Source organism: Callithrix jacchus, chromosome 3, assembly GCF_049354715.1.
Source record: "Callithrix jacchus isolate 240 chromosome 3, calJac240_pri, whole genome shotgun sequence".
Classification (NCBI taxonomy): Eukaryota; Metazoa; Chordata; class Mammalia; order Primates; family Cebidae; genus Callithrix; species Callithrix jacchus.
Genome location: NC_133504.1, coordinates 186,219,443 through 186,236,352, shown reverse-complemented (window position 1 = coordinate 186,236,352; position 16,910 = coordinate 186,219,443). Strand labels below are relative to the sequence as shown.

Sequence of the window (16,910 nt, the reverse complement as noted above, 5' to 3'; positions counted from 1 at the left end):
CTCTGCACTAGCCTGGCCTGTGGTGCCGCATCCTCCCAGAGGTCCAGCTGCCTCCATCTCCCTCCTGCAAAATCCAGAGTGCTGGATCCTCAAAATGACATTTGACCAGGCACCTCCCTACTCCCCCGGGGCCACAGAAACACCAGAGTCCTTGAGTGCCTGCGAGAAAATGGCACCAAGCTTCCTCTGTCCTCACGTCCTCCTTCTGTGTACCCACTGAGTCAGCCCAGCCTGGTGCTCTCGTTCCCTTCACCTGTCCAGCTTCTCTGTGTGGGGCTGCGGCTTGAGGATGCTCTCCGCCTGGGGGAGTCTCCTCCCCACCTCTCCCTGATCCAGTTTCCCATTCCTCCTATGATCTCTTCAGCCTCAAGCTCCCTCTCCCTCCTCAGGGTGCTCGGAGGTCGAATTTGCGCCCGTGTTGGGGTCTTGTTGCTCACCTATTACTGTATCTCTTGTGTGAGAACACATACTCTCGGGTTTTGGAGTTAGATCCATATTGAATCCTGACTCTGCTACTTCCCATCCCATCTGTGGGGCCTGGATAAGCTCCTTCACCTTCCCGAGCCTCCATCTGACCTTGTGTAGTGTGGTCACGTTAATACCCACCTCACAGGGTCACGGGGAAAACTGGACTAGGTTAGGCATGAGAGGCCCTCCACAACCCAGGTGCAGACAGCACCCAGGGCAGCATAAATTTCCCATCCTGTTCCTCTAGCAAACTCTAGGTCCTTGAAAGATATGTGCTGTGCTCAAGGAGAAGGTGTGGAACTTTATTAATCATGTGGCTAAAAGTTGAGCTTCATTTACTACTGGGAGTCTATAATGTCTGATGGTCTTACCTGGAGATCTTACTTTTCCTCTCTGTGCCCATCACTAGGCATTTCATCTCGAGTGATTTTTCTGCAACGTTTTCTCGCTTTGTGTGAGTTCTGGCATGCTGACTTGTAAAATGAGAGACTTTCATGCATATTGTATGATGCTTGTGCGGCTGAAACACAAGTCACCCACTCATGAATAATCCACATGTTCTTGCCCTTCTCAAAGGATAGTTTCCTGAACAATCCGAAGTCACAACCACCACCTTGAAATCTCCAGGAAGTCAATGTTGCAAACTCACTTAATTTTATTATTAAGTTTTGCCCCATGAAATGTTTGTGAGATGGAGCCAGCAGCTAAGAGACGGACTGAGAAAAGTTTCAGCTACGTCATCAGAGCCCCCAGCAGCGAGGGGTTTGATGTAATGAACGTTGATGTGAAGATTGACACATCCTGGATATTCCAGGACATGGAAGATAGTGCTGAGGAGCGGGAATGTCTTCAGGAAGAAGTATCTGGTCACCCAGACGTGGATACAGGGGTGCTCAGGAGGCAGCTGGAGTCCTCTGAGCAGAAGCTGTTAGCGGCGGTGAACAAGCACGTGACATCAGAGTCCGGGCTGAGAAGCAGGTAGCGGTGCCATTTTGATCTCTCTGTGTGTATTTCTCAAACCCTGGGGCTATAAGAGTGTGTCACCATGGTGTGTTGAATCACACCACACAGCTGGGGAAACTGGCTCACCAAAGGCACGTAACCTGCCAGCACAGTCACTTGCCCTCTGCCCTGCCCACCCTCCTTCCTCTGCTCTGTACCTGCAGGTGAGGCTGCCCAGGCTTCTCTGCTGAATGGCTTCTGTTTGGGTGCAGCCAACAGGAGGCCCTGAAACAGAGGGAGGCAGGGAGAAGCCAGGGTCTTTTCTCAGACTGCTCTGGGTGACTGTTCCATGAAAGGACTGTGTATACAAAGTGACCCAGAGCACAGAAAGGAACCCAGAAATCAAAGGAAGAGGCAGACAAATCTCGTTTGTCAGTTTGGGTGATTTTTTAAGGGGAACTTGCAGATGGAAGCATGGTCATAGGCAGTTTCCATGCAGGTAACCTTCCTCCCCCCACCCAGGACTTATATCCTGGGGGAAAAGCATATGTGCTCTGGGAGGCATGCATAGGTGGCTGAGGGTGTCACAGCCGATGGTTTCTGCCACGACAGGGGTTGTTTTGGAGGAAACTCACAATGAATAGGTGTTTCTACGTAAAGAGATACATCAACTCCACATCTTGGAGGCATTTGTGGACTCAGGGTTAGTCAGGAGTCACGTGCTGGACTCACATTTAAAATAAAGTCAGTCTTGTCCCCACAGCGACATCTCCCATTGTGGCTGTGACTCATAAGTACTCTTGGCTTCCTCTGTGGTCCCAGGTCCCGCTGGGTGTCCTGGCTGCATCATCTCTTCCCTGTGTGGCTGTCCAGCCCCAGGGGCAGAAGTGGCTTCTGGCGGTTGTAATTCGGGCTGCCTGTTATCTCTGTCTGGCCTTTGGACTCTGCTGTCATCTTCGGAATAGGTTCTCTGCATTCGTTTCTCTCTATAGAACTTCCTGGTGTGGGCTCTGTTTGCCCGATGGAGCTGACCCGGTCCGAAGGTGGGGCATTTGAATCCAGATCTTTCTCTAAAGCCCAACCTTCTTCCTGATGACATCTTGACTCCCAGGCTGGCAGAACGAGGTGGGGCCTTGCATATAGATCAGGAGAGCCAGCAAGAGAAAGCTTGCATCTACATCGGGAAAGCCATGCAGTGATGGGTGGGATGGATTCTGACAGGTAGCTCACATCCAGCAGCAGGTGCCTTGGGTTTTGTGGGACTTGCTTATTTTCTTCCACTTGCCTTCGCTTCAGTAAAGGCAGCCCATTGAATGTGCATGCACAGATGGTTTAGTTTTCTTCCTTTTGGTAAAATTTGATGCATGAAGAAATTAACAAATCAGAAAAAGTCTTCTGTTACTCTATGTGATTGTCCACTCTGTCATTCATTCTACAATGCATTTAACCTCCAAGAGTCATATACTAAGTTACGTGAGTTTGCCTGGGTTGCCATGACGATGTACAGTTAGGTCCTCACTAAATGTTGCCCACAGGTTCTTGGAAACTGTGACTAAGTGAAGCAACAAACGACGAAACCAGTTTGCTTTTTGTTTTGCTGTGTTTTGAGATGGAGTCTTACTCTGTCACCCAGGCTGGAGTGCAGTGGCACAATCTCGGCTCACTGCAACCTCCGCCTTCCGGGTTTAAGCGATTCTCCTGCCTCAGCCTCCCAAGTAGCTGGGATTACAGGTGCCCATCACCATGCCCAGCTAATTTTTATATTTTTAGTAAAGACAAGGTTTCACCATATTGAACAGACTGGTCTCGAACTCTTGACATCAAGAGATCTGCCCGCCTCAGCCTCCCAAAGTGCTGGAATTACAGCCATGAGCCACCACGGCTGGGCGCAAAACTAATCTAATCACAGGCTAATTGATACAAACAAGACTTAAGTTCCTCTCCTTGTTCAGGTCACCAAAACATCACCAAACTTCGAAATAAAGACCCCAAACACTTCTAATGTTAAACACTGAAATAAATGTGCAAGACTCAAACAAATTTAAATTTAAGAAAGACTAAAAAAAAAAAAACTCAAGATGATTGTTTGCCCAGTTGATCCAGGTCAGGGTCTCGGGTGGTGGCTATGTCCTCTCCCGGCAGCTCAGGGTGTGAAGCCTGGACAGGACATTCACACCCACGCGCACACTCACACAGGCTGGGACTATGTCGACATGCCAGTCCACCTAACATGCTCAGCAGTGGGATGTGGGTGGAGACCGGAGTACCCTGAGAAAGCCCACGCAGACATGGGGAGAAGGGGAAAACTCCACAGACACAGCCGCCCTGGCCGTGAAATGACACTATTTGCAAACTTGGGTGACTTAAGAAAAATTTATTTTCTCACTTTCTGGAGCCCACAAGCCCAAGATGGAGGGTCAGCAGGGTCAGCTTCTCCCGAGGCCTCTCTCCTTGGCTTGCGGAGGCCATCTCTGCCCTGCGCCTTGGTCGCCCCTCTGTGCGTGTCTGTGCCTTCATCTCTTACAAGAACCCCAGTCAGATTGGATCAGGGCCCACGCTCAGGGCTTTCTTTCAACTTAATTGACTCTTTAAAAGAGCTTATCTCCAAATATAATCACATTCTAAGGAACCTGGGGGTGAGGCCTTCAACACATGAACTTTGCGGGGGACGCACTGAGCCCATCACAGAAGTCCTGGGTGCTGAGAGCTGGGGAAGGCAGGGCCCCCACCTGAAAGACTAGCAGCACAGCCCATACAGGATTGTATGTTCAACTGTTCCAGAAAGGTCAGTGGTGGAAACAGAAGATCAGTGGACCCCAGGAAGACAGGCAGGGAACCCTGGCCAAAGGAGACCCCTCCATGGGAGGGAGAGACAGAGAGCCCCAGGGGGACACCATGAGCGGTGGGGAGGAGGGGCCTCTGTGGCTGGGCCTATGGGGGAATGTGGGCTCGAGTCCTCTGTTCTCTTTAAAGATGGGGTATACCACCTTGCAGGCGAGGGGCAGTGGAGGAGAAAAGGGAGCTGGCACAGGGCCGGGCCCTCCCATACCAGCCCCATCTTGACCCTCTTGGATCCTGTGATACATAGAGTGACATCATCTTCTTGGACAGATGAGGAAACTAAGGCTGAGGGGATGAAATGCTACGTGATCCAGGGCTGCTAAAAGCAGAAATTCTGAGCGCAGATTTCAGGCAGATGACACAATGTTTGGTCCAGCTGGGGCGGGGTAAAAGCCTGGTAGAGTGTCTTGGATTCACTTTCATTAAAGACTTGAAGCACAAAAGTGTTCCTTCTCAAGATAATATAACAGCCTCGTCAGAAATTTGAGGAAGAAAATCCCACTCCCATCCTCATAGCACTATCAGTTTGCATATTTGTTTCCCATCTAAATGCAGTAAAATTAATAACAGCTAAGCCACTCGCTGACTACTTGTGTGGCACCAAGCCACTGCACAGGCTTGACGAGTATTAACATAACTAATCCTTAAACAGCACTAAAAACACAGTAGAAGCGTCATCCTCATTGAATAGATGGGGAAAGGAAGACACTGGGTGGCTGTAACTTACGCAAGGCCCCACCCTAGCTGCGTGAACCCAGGCAGCCTGGCCCAGAAGGTGTCTCTGCAGCCACGCTGGCCCGTGTGTCCCTCTGCCGTGATGGAGCCTACTGGTTTCCTAGCACTCTGTACAGCACTGTATTGTCATATTTGAAATACTCATCATTGGTTTAATCAGGGAACAGGTACTTCACTGGCCATGTCATATCTGCGAGTGTATTAGCTCCCCCCAGCTGCTGTAACCCACCGCCACAAGCTTGGCAACCAGAAGTCGGAATCAGTCTTCCCGGGCTAGTCAAGCTGTCGGTGGAGCCAAGCCCTCTCTGAGGCTGGAGGAGAAATCCGTTTCTTGGTCTCCTCCGGTCTAGAGCTGCATTCTGAGCTCCGGGCCCTGCCTCCATCTTCAGAGCTGGCTGTATGCTTCCTGTGTCAGTGCCCACACGGCCATCCCGAGACTCAGCCCTCTCTGTCTCGCTCTCTCAAGGACACTTGTGATGGCTCCTAGAGACCAACCAGTGAATCCAGGTCCATATCCCCATCTTACCATCCGTCCCCTCATCATGTCTGCAGTCTCTCTTGCATTTTAAGGTGACAGTGATAGGTGCCAGGGATTACGGCCTGCATAAACTTGGGGCCATAATTTGCCCTGCCAAAGTGAAATGTGTCATTTTCTGCTTAGTTTAAGATTAGGAGTAGTATGAGAATTACATATTGTTAGCATGTTTATTGTTATAGACCAATCTATAAACTAGAAAAAAAGGTTTTTGATTTTCTTGGCCAGTGTCCCCATATCGTACAGCTCATCAGAAAGTGCTCAGCCTGACTCTGGCTAACTGGAGCTGCTCCTGTGGTCCAGTTTGGAAGAACTTTGATTATGAGCCACAGTCTTTCTTTTCTTTTGAGATGGGGTCTCGATCTGTTGCCCAGGCTGGAATGCAGTGACGTGACCTCAGCTCATTGCACCTCCGCATCCGCCTCCTGGGTTCAAGTGATTCTCCTGCCTCAGCCTCCTGAGTAGCTGGGATTACAAGCATGCACCACCACGCCCAGCTAATTTTCATATTTTTAGTAGAGACGGGGTTTCACCATGTTGATCAGGCTGGTCTCAAACTCCTGACCTCATGATCCACCCACCTTAGCCTCCCAAAGTGCTGGGGTCACAGGCGTGAGCCACCGCACCTGCCTGAGAGCACACTCTTGTCTGCCACCTTTGAGACCTTTCCTCAGGGCATGAGAACTGCAATAGAAGAGGGGACTCTTGGCCTTATTAGTAATAATAATGCGTCATGTAATTTCATCTTCATGACAACCTGCTGATCAAGGTTAATGACCTATTTTGTAGATAAAGATACTGAGGGTCATTGCACTGGGCTAGCCCTGTTAAGACCCTATGGCTGGTGAATGGCAGAGCCAGCAGGCAAAGCTAGGTCTTCACCCAGGGCAGCAGTGTCTGTCCTGGATGTGCAGGTGCCCAGCGTGGACTTGGGGAAGGACTGAGGATGTACAGAGCTTAGGCGTGGAGACTCTAAATGCACTTTCCCGTGTATCAGGGTTTCTATTATACAGGCAAGATTAGCACATTAAGGGGCTTTGGTAACTAGACACCATGGGAGACAGGCCACTCTTTGCAGCGCCTCCCCCAGCAGCCACTGTGGGTCCAGGAGCCCAGACTTTCTTTTTGGACTTTTCCCCTGATCCTGCGCGTGTCTCTTTCTCACATGCTGCAATCAGGGTTCACATCCAATCTGGGTTCATGTCTGCTTGTGACATAGCCCCAGTGTGTCTGCAAGACCATACAAAGCCTCCCTGTGACTCAGCCATTCCTAATAGACAGTTAAGCCACTTCCGGCCTCTCACCTGGAAGAATAAGTGATGCAGATAAATTTTTTTTCAGTTGCAGAAACCTTTTTCTGAATTTCTATCATTTCCTTAGATTTATAAGAATGTAGCTAAAATGGGAGACAGCAGAGCAGCAGGTGACAAGGCTGAGTCCAGAAGTAAGACCGACTCGATTCTATAATGCTGTGTGATTTTGGGCAAAAATCTGCCCTCTCTGATCCTGTTTCTTCACGTGTGAAGTTGGGGTAGCAGAACCCATGTGCAGGCTGGTAATGTGAGGGTTTATTGAAGCCACCGAGTTAAAGCTCTTAGCCTAAATGGCTCAGCCTCGGGCACTCTTAGTTGGCATTACTTGAATTTGCAATTACTGGCTTCGTGTGAGGACATTGAAGATTTCCGATGCAAGGTACCTAATTGTTCAAATGACGTCTTTGAAGCATTGTAGATAATCTTCAGAACTATGTGCATGAATATTATATAAAATGTAATCTTGTCAGAACATAGAATTGGCCAAATGACAAAAAAAAAAAATAGTAATTTGGCCCTGGTATCTGCAAAAATCTTAGGCCATGTTGCCTGGTGCTGTGGCTCACACCTGTAATCCCAGCACTTTGGGAGGCCGAGGTGAATGGATCACCTTAGGTCAGGAGTTTGAGACCAGCCTGTCCAACATGGTGATGTTTCTACTAAAAATACAAGAATTACCCAGGCGTGGTGGCCCATGCCTATAATCCCAGCTACTCAGGAGGCTGAGGCAGGAGAATCGCTTGAACCTGGGAGGCGGAGGCAGCAGTGAGCCGAGATTGCACCACTGCACTCCAGCCTGGGCAACAAGAGCAAAACTCTGCCTCAAAAAAAAAAAAAAAAAAAAAAAGGCTTAGAGGCTTAGACCATGTTGAGTACAACCTGAGCCAGGACCTTCCTGTTTCCATGCTGCAGAATTCAGGAGCTGGAGCTGTCAGAGAGGAATCTCCTCCGGAAGGTGGACCAGCTGAGTGCCCGCATGGCCCAGGAGAGAAGCACCTGGCTCGAGGCCCAGGAGAAGCTGGCAGCGCTGCAGGGGGAGCTGGCCAGCCGGGTACCGTTCCCTTCTCCTTTCCAGTCCCCTTTTCCTCCATCAGGGCCGTGGGGACGCAGCAGCAGTGCAGTTGGGCAAAGATAGTGTAGGGCGGGCCTGGAAGAGCCCAGGCAGGAGGGTTAGAGAGATCCTAAGTTCATGCTGCATGCAGTGACTGCGGGGCCTGGGGTTTGCAGGCATGTGTGGGTGGGGGCTGTGACTGTGGAGGCTGCACCCTTGCTGGAAGCTCTTGTGCCTGAGTATCTCAGCGCCAGACCACAGCCTGAGGACAAGAGTAGGCTGATGCAGGACTCCTGGCATCTGGAGCTCTTATGCAGTTGGGGGAGACTGATCAGAAACAAGTAACTCTAACCCTGGACGCGGGGTGCCGTGGGGCAGTGTGGGATCCCCCATGGCGTGTGTTCAAGGGGCTGGGGGATTTGAGGAGAGCTACAGAGAGCTGGAGCCATGTGAGCTGGGCCTTGCTGGGAAGGGCATGTGAGGCGTGGGTGACAGCATGGGCTGTAGCACAGAGGTGTGGGAGGACACAGAGGGTGTCACCATGCAGGGGACAGAGTGGGTGAGTGGGAAAGTTCCAGAGGGGCCAGGTGGCCAGCTCCACTGCATGGCCCAATTCTGAAGACACTGGGGAACAAACTTTAGGGGATTTAAGTAAGGAAGCCTCAGGGGCAGACAGTCATTGGGGGATGCCAGTCTCCCTGCATGGGAGAGAGAGAGATGGCAGAGGCAGGGGGAGAAGTTCAAAAGCTTACTGGAGAAACAGCGGGCAGTTAAGGGTGGGGGCTCTGGAGGCAGAAACCTGGAGCCAAACTCTGGCTCTGCTACTCACTAGCTGGGTGACCTTGGGCAAGTGACTTAACCTCTCTGGGCCTCAGTTTCCTCATCTGTGAAGTGGGAATGATATTGTACCAATCCCTCAGATTATTGTGTGGGCTGAGTTGATACGTGTAAAATACTCACAACAGTAGGTATTTAAATGACACTATCTGCTTTTATAATTATTAAGCATTACTGAAATTTTCCAGGGGGAGGATGATGGGGGCTGGAGAGCAGGCCACTTTTAGGAAAGGCTGCAGAGGCAAGACCCACATAACTCCAAGGTAGCTGCATGCGGTACCCAGCGGTCCCTGGAGCATCCTGTTTTAGTCTGCTGCTACTTAAAATGCAGCCAGAGATTTTCAAACTGCAGGTTGCAACCCAGCTGGATGTGAGATTGATTCAGAGGCTCACAACCAGCGCTTAAAAATCAAAATAGACTAAGAAATATAAAAGCACAATGCATGTGCTAGAGGGAGTGCTGTTTTGAGAAACTTGTTTCAACCGTACACAGGTGTGTGTATAACAGCCTGACGTTCAGGGCTGTTTCATGCGTGTTTTTTATAGTGGGAAACTGCCAACGAAGCTGGAAAAGCACTTGGCACAAGTCTTTGGTGAAATATAAGTGGAAGTGGAACGATAAGGATTCCAATTAAATTGAAAATAGTCCCTGAGTTGCTAGTGGGATGTCTGAGTGGAATTTTCCCCCTTTATACTGAACTTCAGGTGCAGAAAATCAAGCTACTTCTCGTCCTTGGCTCATAGCACCTCATCATTACTATCCTGAGGGGCGTTTTAAACTCCGGTATAGTGGCGTTGTGTGGGACTCCGCTGCCACTGATGTGATGCCTCTGTGGAGAATGCTGTCATAGATACTTTTTGAGCCATGCCTGTGTGCATGTAGGATTTCCGAGGTGAATCTGACCCAGCCCTGTCATGATGCTCACAGTGTGATGGGGGTTAAAGGATGAGGGTGACAGCAAGGGGCATGCTGTTAGGGAGTGAAAGCTACTGCAGGGACCAGCAGCTTCTTCGGGGGAACACTAAGCCCTTTTCCAACAGGTCCCCTTGTTAAATGTCTCATGTGCTGTGTGTGCACCTGGGAAAGACCCGTCGCATAACCCCATTTCCAGATGGGCAGCAGATGTTCACAGTGAGAGGGTCTCTCGGTTGCCACTTGGCCCAGCCGCCACCCTGCCCCCAGCCCTCTAACCCCAAATCTCTTGCTGCAAACATCCGTATTTTGAAGTGACTTTTGCAGGAGTGCATGAGCGAGTTTGCCGTGCCCTTCGCTCCCATATGTACCAAATGGCAGCTGTGCTTCGTTGCTGTCGGTGTTTCCAGCAAGCATTTGCACGTGAGGGTGCCTGGTTTCTGTGGTGACCTGTCGTGATTCTAAAAGCTGCCAGAGGCAGACCGTCCAGGCTCTGAAGGCCCTCCGCCGGGCACCGTGCAAAGCTCATCACAGGATTCATGCCTTCAGGAAGACCGGGAGAACTCTCCTCCCAGGGAATCTGCCCCAAGTTCCCCAGAACTATCAAAAGAAGCTTGTCTGAGCTGTTACCAGGTTTCCTCTTTCACATTTGCTCTTAGCTTGTTTTTGTTTTCCGGAAGCTCCCTGGCAAAAGAGCAGCAGCAAGTGCTGACAGTTGAAAGAAAGATGAACATAGAGGCAGTTCTATCCATTTGCTCGAATTAATTCTGAAAAGTAGCCAACGGCTCTAATTTTCGTAGTGAACGTTGCACCCCAGTCCAACTCACGGCCCATGAGTGGGAGGAGGCAGATGTGTTCTCTGGCCAGGAGGGTGGCCAGATGAGAAAGAAAAGGGCTGAGTCAGATACAAGGTGTTCGGCATCCTGGCCACGGTGAATTTTAGCTGCGTGGTATGCAAGCCACTGGAGTGTCCTGCAGGCTAGTAATGCTGCTCCCTCCAGGTGGAGTGTCCACAGTCATGACAGCTGCTGTGGCACTGGCGTTGTGACTCACCTGCTGGGGCCAGCTGACCCTGGCTGGGCCAGGGATTGACCCTGTAGGTGTGAAATGGGGATCTCTGGGCAGTGCTGGGGTGGAAGTCGGGACACTCGGGAGGCTCCGGAGCAGCTGTGTGCACGCAGGTGCGGACATATTGAGTATCCGGACATCTCCAGTGGTCCTCAGGTGTGTACTCGCTGATGGCCATCCTACCACCTGCACAGCTCCCTTCCGGAACTCAGGGAGCTCTTGAGGGTGCAGGGCCCAGACTAGGATGGATGAAGTGACAGAGACACTTAGCTCCCGTGCGAAATTTAAGAGGCGATAACACTTCGATGCACTATTTTAATGCACAAAATGCAAAAACGCACCTTGCACGAAATATGGAAATGTTAAGTCAAGACAGAATCAATGTGAGCCACGGTGTGTCCTTCGGGCTTGCTGACACCCTCATCCACCGCCGACTTGTAGGTCCGGGAGAAAGAGAGCTTGGCCAGGCGGCAGCGGTGGCGGCTGCGGCGGTTGCGGGAGCGGCTGCTGCGCAAGGACGAGGCGCTGGGGCAGCAGGAGGCGGCCCTGGAGCATTGCCGGCGGACTCAGCGGCGCCAGCTAGGCCTGGTTCGCCAGCAGGAGCGCGTTCTGCGGGCGCAGGTGCAGAGGCTGGAGCGCGACGTGCGGCGCCTCTGCCGCGCCGCTGGCCTCCTGCTGGCCCAGTGGGACACAGCGGCCCCGGGCCCCCAGGGCGCCCTGGAGGCGGCTGCTGAGCTGCGCGCCCTGCAGGCGAAAGCCGAGCGCAGCGAGCGTGAGCGGGAGGAGGCGGCGCGCAGGCTGCGGGAGCAGGGAGCCACCGAGCGCCGGCTCCGCGAGCAGCTGGAGGAGCTGCGCTGCTGCATCTACGGACTGAAGCTGTCGGAGATCGGCCTGCAGGGCCAGGTGGAGGACCTCGCCCAGCAGAACCAGTGCCTGCGAGAGGAGCTGGGAGCCCAGGTCCTGGTAAGTGGCCGGAACCCAGGGCAGGAGTGATCTTTTGCTTTTCTCTTTCTCCTCCAGCCACTTGATCAAGTCATACACCCATCCAACCCTGCCAGCCCTGTCCTTCGTCCTTCACTGCATCCACCCGCTTCCCCACCCACCCTCCCATCTAAACTCACACAGTCATTCAGTGCACGCCCACCTCACTACCCATCCACCAACCGTGTCCACCCACCTGTCCATCCTCAGATGCACCCACTTACACGTCATCCACCATCCATCCACGTACCCACCATCATTTTCCCATTCATCCTAACACCCGCTCGTCCATCCAGCCACCTGTGAATCCACTTACTAAACCACTTGTTGAAATCCGTTTGGGTTTTTATAACAAATACCATAGATAGTGGCTTATAAACAACAGAAGCTTATTTTTCACACTGTTGGAGGCTGGAGGTCCAAGATCAAAGCACCAGCTTATTTGGTGTCTGGGGAAGGCCTGCTTCCTGGTTCACAGACGGTGCTTTCTTACCAGGTCCTCAAAGGGCAGAAGGGAGAGGGAGTCCTCTGTTGCACTAATTGGTAAGGGTGCTAATCCCATCCATGAAGCTTCCACGGTTACAACCTAATTACCTCCCAAAGACCCCGACGCCTGACACCCTCACACCAGAGATTCCAATTTCAACATACATTTGGTAGGGGAAACACAGCTATTCAGACCCTAGCACTTGCCTACTCACTTGCCTACCCACTTTCCATCATCTTCTCACCACCCCACCTGTTCATCTATCCACCCCTCTGGCCACTGGCCAGGCAGCCAGCCAGTCACCTCATGTCTCACTGTCCACTCACTCTTGTTCACGCATCTGTCCACCATCCATTCATCCCTGATGAGTGCCAGGCCCTGCGATAGACAAGATCATCAATGTGCTGTGCCATGGGACTCTAATGTGCTTGGGAAGTCCAGTCGTTTTCTTCTGGAAGCAGACACCTCTTCTCCCAATTCACCTGTAGCACCAAAGGTGACAACGGTTCCCTGGTGGCAGTTCTGTGCATGCATCTTCAGTTTTTCCTCTTTAGACTGTGAGCTCCTTGAGGGCAGGGTCTAGGTGTGATGGTCTCTGTAGCCCCAGTCCCTGCAGCAGCGCACAGGAGGGCCCCAGGATGGTGGAGTAGAGAGCATGCAGGGTAGGGTCCCTTTGTGGTTTGCATATTTACTTGCTGTGTGACCTTGGGCAAGCTTCTTAAACTCTGGAGGGCAGGCTGGACATGGATTGATTCACTTGACTGAGCGGAGAGTAAAAGCTTACATTTTGTGTATTCCTGCCATGTGCTTGGCTCTGTACTGGGTGTTTGCAAAGACGTTATTTCATTTAATGCTTATGGCGGCAGGTGGTATTAGTATCTTCCTTTTGTGTTTGAAGAAGCTGAGGCTCAGAGGACAGCATATTTTAGCTGTTGTCACACAGCTGTTAAGGAACTGAACTGGAATGTGTTTAAAATTTAATGTGAGTGCAAGCTTTATCGTTGCCTCTGTAGCAGCCTGCCTTCTGCAATGGAAACACTAACCCAGCTCCTGCAAAGAGATCCAGAGCCTGTCTCTCCCCTGTGGCTCCATTTGCATTTAAGGAAAAATAAGTGAGCAACCTTAGCCCAAAGAGGATTGCTCATTTTTTTGAAATAAAATTTATCTTCAAACCTGGACAATCCATTTGAAACCACCTGAAACCTTAAGCGGTCTGAATTTTCTCAGGACGATGATGTGTGTCTTGTCCCAGTTATCTTAGTAACGGCTTTATTTGTGGTCAGAGTTGACATTTTTACTGTTTTATCCTCTATTCTTGCTCTTGTACATTTCCTGTTCGTTCTTCTTTATGTTCAACAAAGTGTATAAAGTCGGCATCTTGTGATTTTGGAAAATAAATTGTGCATTGATGGAAATTGTCATTTAAAATTACTCTCTGTAATTGTCCTACACTTAAGACTTTAGGCTTTAAAGTCTCACTTTAAGTCCTCCCAATCTCTCCATTCATCCTTTCTTCCTCTTGTAAAAGTCCCAGTGGCCCAGGGAACTGCACCTCGTGTGGGGCTTGGCTTTCAAGGCTGCACTGGAGGCTCCTGTGCACAGTGACACTTCTCAGAAATAGCTGACTGCTATTTCTTCAAGATGCTTATCTGGGAGAAAGCATAAGTACCTATGCATTAGGAAGTACCTGCTCATGCCTTGGTCACGCTGTCTTCTCAAGTAATCCTTAGGGATTACTCAAACCTGTGCTTGTGAGACAGGTGCTGTTTACCCACTGAACAGATGGAGAAGCTGAGACCAGGGAGGTTAAGTGAGGTCACCACAGGCACCAGCTGCTAAGTATCCCAGGAGCAAAAGGACATGGCCAGAGCCGAGCCACGACTCCTGCCTGCTGCCTGGACGTCGAGGTCCTGGGGCAGAGTTTGTTATTGAGGAGCTTGGGGCAGCAACAGTGGCTGGATTTAGTCGATTCTATGCCATCAGCTCACTGGTTCCTTGTCAGTGACCTTCTCAAGGTTTCATGCTTCCTCTTCTAAAAGTCCCAGTGGCCCAGGGGAACTGCACCTCACGTGGGCTCAGCTTTCAGGCCGCACTGTAGGCTGGCCTGCACAGTCACACTTTCCTTGAAAGCTCCCTAAACTGCCCATTATGTGTGATCCCCAGCCATTTCTGCCTCAGCCTCTCATTGGCGGAGTAGCTGAGAAAACAGGGTTGCAGCTCAGGAATCTGTGGGGTGTAGAATGCTGAGCCTTCAGCACTGGAGTGGAGCAAGATGCTCAGAGGTGCAGGTAGGAATGTGAGTGGAGATGATGGAGGATCCAGCGCAGCTCTGCCTCCCACCAGCCTCGGCCAGGCTCCTAAATTCTCTGTGCCTTACATTCCCAGGTGTGAAACGGGATTAATACTGGGATGATGGTAATAATGGTGCATCCTGGTGTGGGTGTGAGGATGAAATGAGAAAGTAGAAAGAAAGCTCTTAGCTCAGTGCCAGTATATTTTGATGATCAATCTAATCTAGCTTCCGTCACTGTCAGCATTATCACCATCACATCACCATCACCATCACATCATCACCATCGTCATTATCACCATCACATCATCATCACCATCACATCACCATCATCATCAGCATCACAATCACCATCATTATCACCATCACATCACCATCACCATTACATCACCATCACCATCATCATCACCATCACATCACCATCATCATCACCATCATCATCGCCATCATCATCATCATCATCACCATCACCATTATCATCACCATCACATCATCATCACCATCACATCATCATCACCATCACATCACCATCATCATCAGCATCACCATCACATCATCATCACCATCACATCACCATCATCATCAGCATCACCATCACCATCACATCACCATCACCATCATCATCACCATCATCATCGCCATCATCATCATCATCATCACCATCACCATTATCATCACCATCACATCATCATCACCATCACATCACCATCATCATCAGCATCACCATCACATCATCATCACCATCACATCATCATCACCATCACATCACCATCATCATCAGCATCACCATCACCATCACATCACCATCACCATTATATCACCATCACCATCATGATCACCATCATCACCATCATTATCACCAGCATCATCACCATCACCATTATCATCACCATCACATCACCATCACCATCATCATCGCCATCGCCATCGCCATCACCATTACCATTACTATCACCATCACATCATCACCATCACCATCATCACCATCATCACCATCACCACCATCATCACCATCACCACCATCATCACCATCACCATCACCATCACCATTACTATCACCATCACATCACCATCACCATTATCATCACCACCATCATCACCATCACCACCATCATCACCATCACCACCATCACCATCATTATCACCATCATCACCATCATCACCATCACCACCATCATCACCATCACCATTACTATCATCATCACATCATCATCACCATTATCATCACCACCATCATCACCATCACCATTACATCACGATCATCATCACCATCACCACCATCACCACCATCATCACCATCACCACCATCACCATCACCATTACTATCACCATCACATCATCACCATCACCATTATCATCACCACCATCATCACCATCACCACCATCATCACCATCACCACCATCACCATCATCATCACCATCACCACCATCATCACCATCACCATCACCATTACTATCACCATCACATCATCACCATCACCATTATCATCACCACCATCATCACCATCACCACCATCATCACCATCACCACCACCATCACCATCACCATCACCATTACTATCACCATCACATCATCACCATCACATCATTACCATCACCATCACATCATCACCATCACATCATCACCATCACCATTATCATCATCATCACCATTAGCACCACTGTCATCATCACCATCACCATCACCATCATCATCACCATCACCATCACCACGATCACCATCATCACATCATCACCATGACCATCATCACCATCACATCATCACCATCATCATCACCATCACCACCATCATCACCATCAGCACCATCACCATCACCATTATCATCACCACCATCATCACCGTCACCACCATCATCACCATCATCACCATTGCCACCATCATCACCATCGCCACCATCATCACCATCATCATCACCATCACCACCATTATCACCATCATCACTATCACCATCACATCATCACCATCATCATCACCATCATCACTATCATCCCCATCATGACCATCACCATCACATCATCATCATCACCAAGATCACCATCACATCACCCTGACCACCATCATCATCACCATTATCATCATCACTATTACCGTCACCATCACCATTGCCACCTTCCTTATCATCTCTTCCTGGGCTTGTGGTCATCTAGTAGGATGTTGGGTAAATCACCCTCATTACCTACATTGTAATTTTCTCTCTCTTGGCTTCTTGTTTTTCCTGAGCTTTATTTGTTTATCCTGGATTGGAGTAGGTTAGATGTGAGTGATTTGTCAACATTGAGCTGCTGGAATGGCTGGGAGGAGCACAGGCCGACAGGTCCTAGGGGTGGATGGGGCCTGTGGTCACCAACTCCTGTGTCCCAGCAACCTGTAGATGGTCTGGGAATACTGAGAGAACTGCAGTGGCTTTGTGTGAAGGGCCATCTGGGGGCAGTTCTCTGGGCTGAGGAA

The 16,910-nt window shown here is 50.2% G+C and overlaps 1 protein-coding gene across 6 annotated transcripts in view; it reads left to right on the top strand.

The window, feature by feature from the left end:
• Nucleotides 1–16,910, top strand: part of C3H4orf50 (chromosome 3 C4orf50 homolog) — a 126,430-nt gene that overhangs the window by 3,564 nt on the left and 105,956 nt on the right. For 3 of the 6 annotated variants that reach the window (XR_013533206.1, XM_054253493.2, XM_054253495.2), the window contains exons 2-4: nt 1,045–1,446; nt 7,747–7,885; nt 11,145–11,666. Coding sequence is in view for 5 of the 6 variants with exons in the window: in XM_054253493.2 (XP_054109468.1) it covers nt 1,160–1,446; nt 7,747–7,885; nt 11,145–11,666 (948 nt within the window). In the remaining variant the exon portion in view is untranslated. The remainder of the gene's footprint in view (nt 1–1,044; nt 1,447–7,746; nt 7,886–11,144; nt 11,667–16,910) is intronic. The other 3 variants (XM_078367536.1, XM_054253488.2, XM_078367537.1) reach the window with 2 other exon arrangements.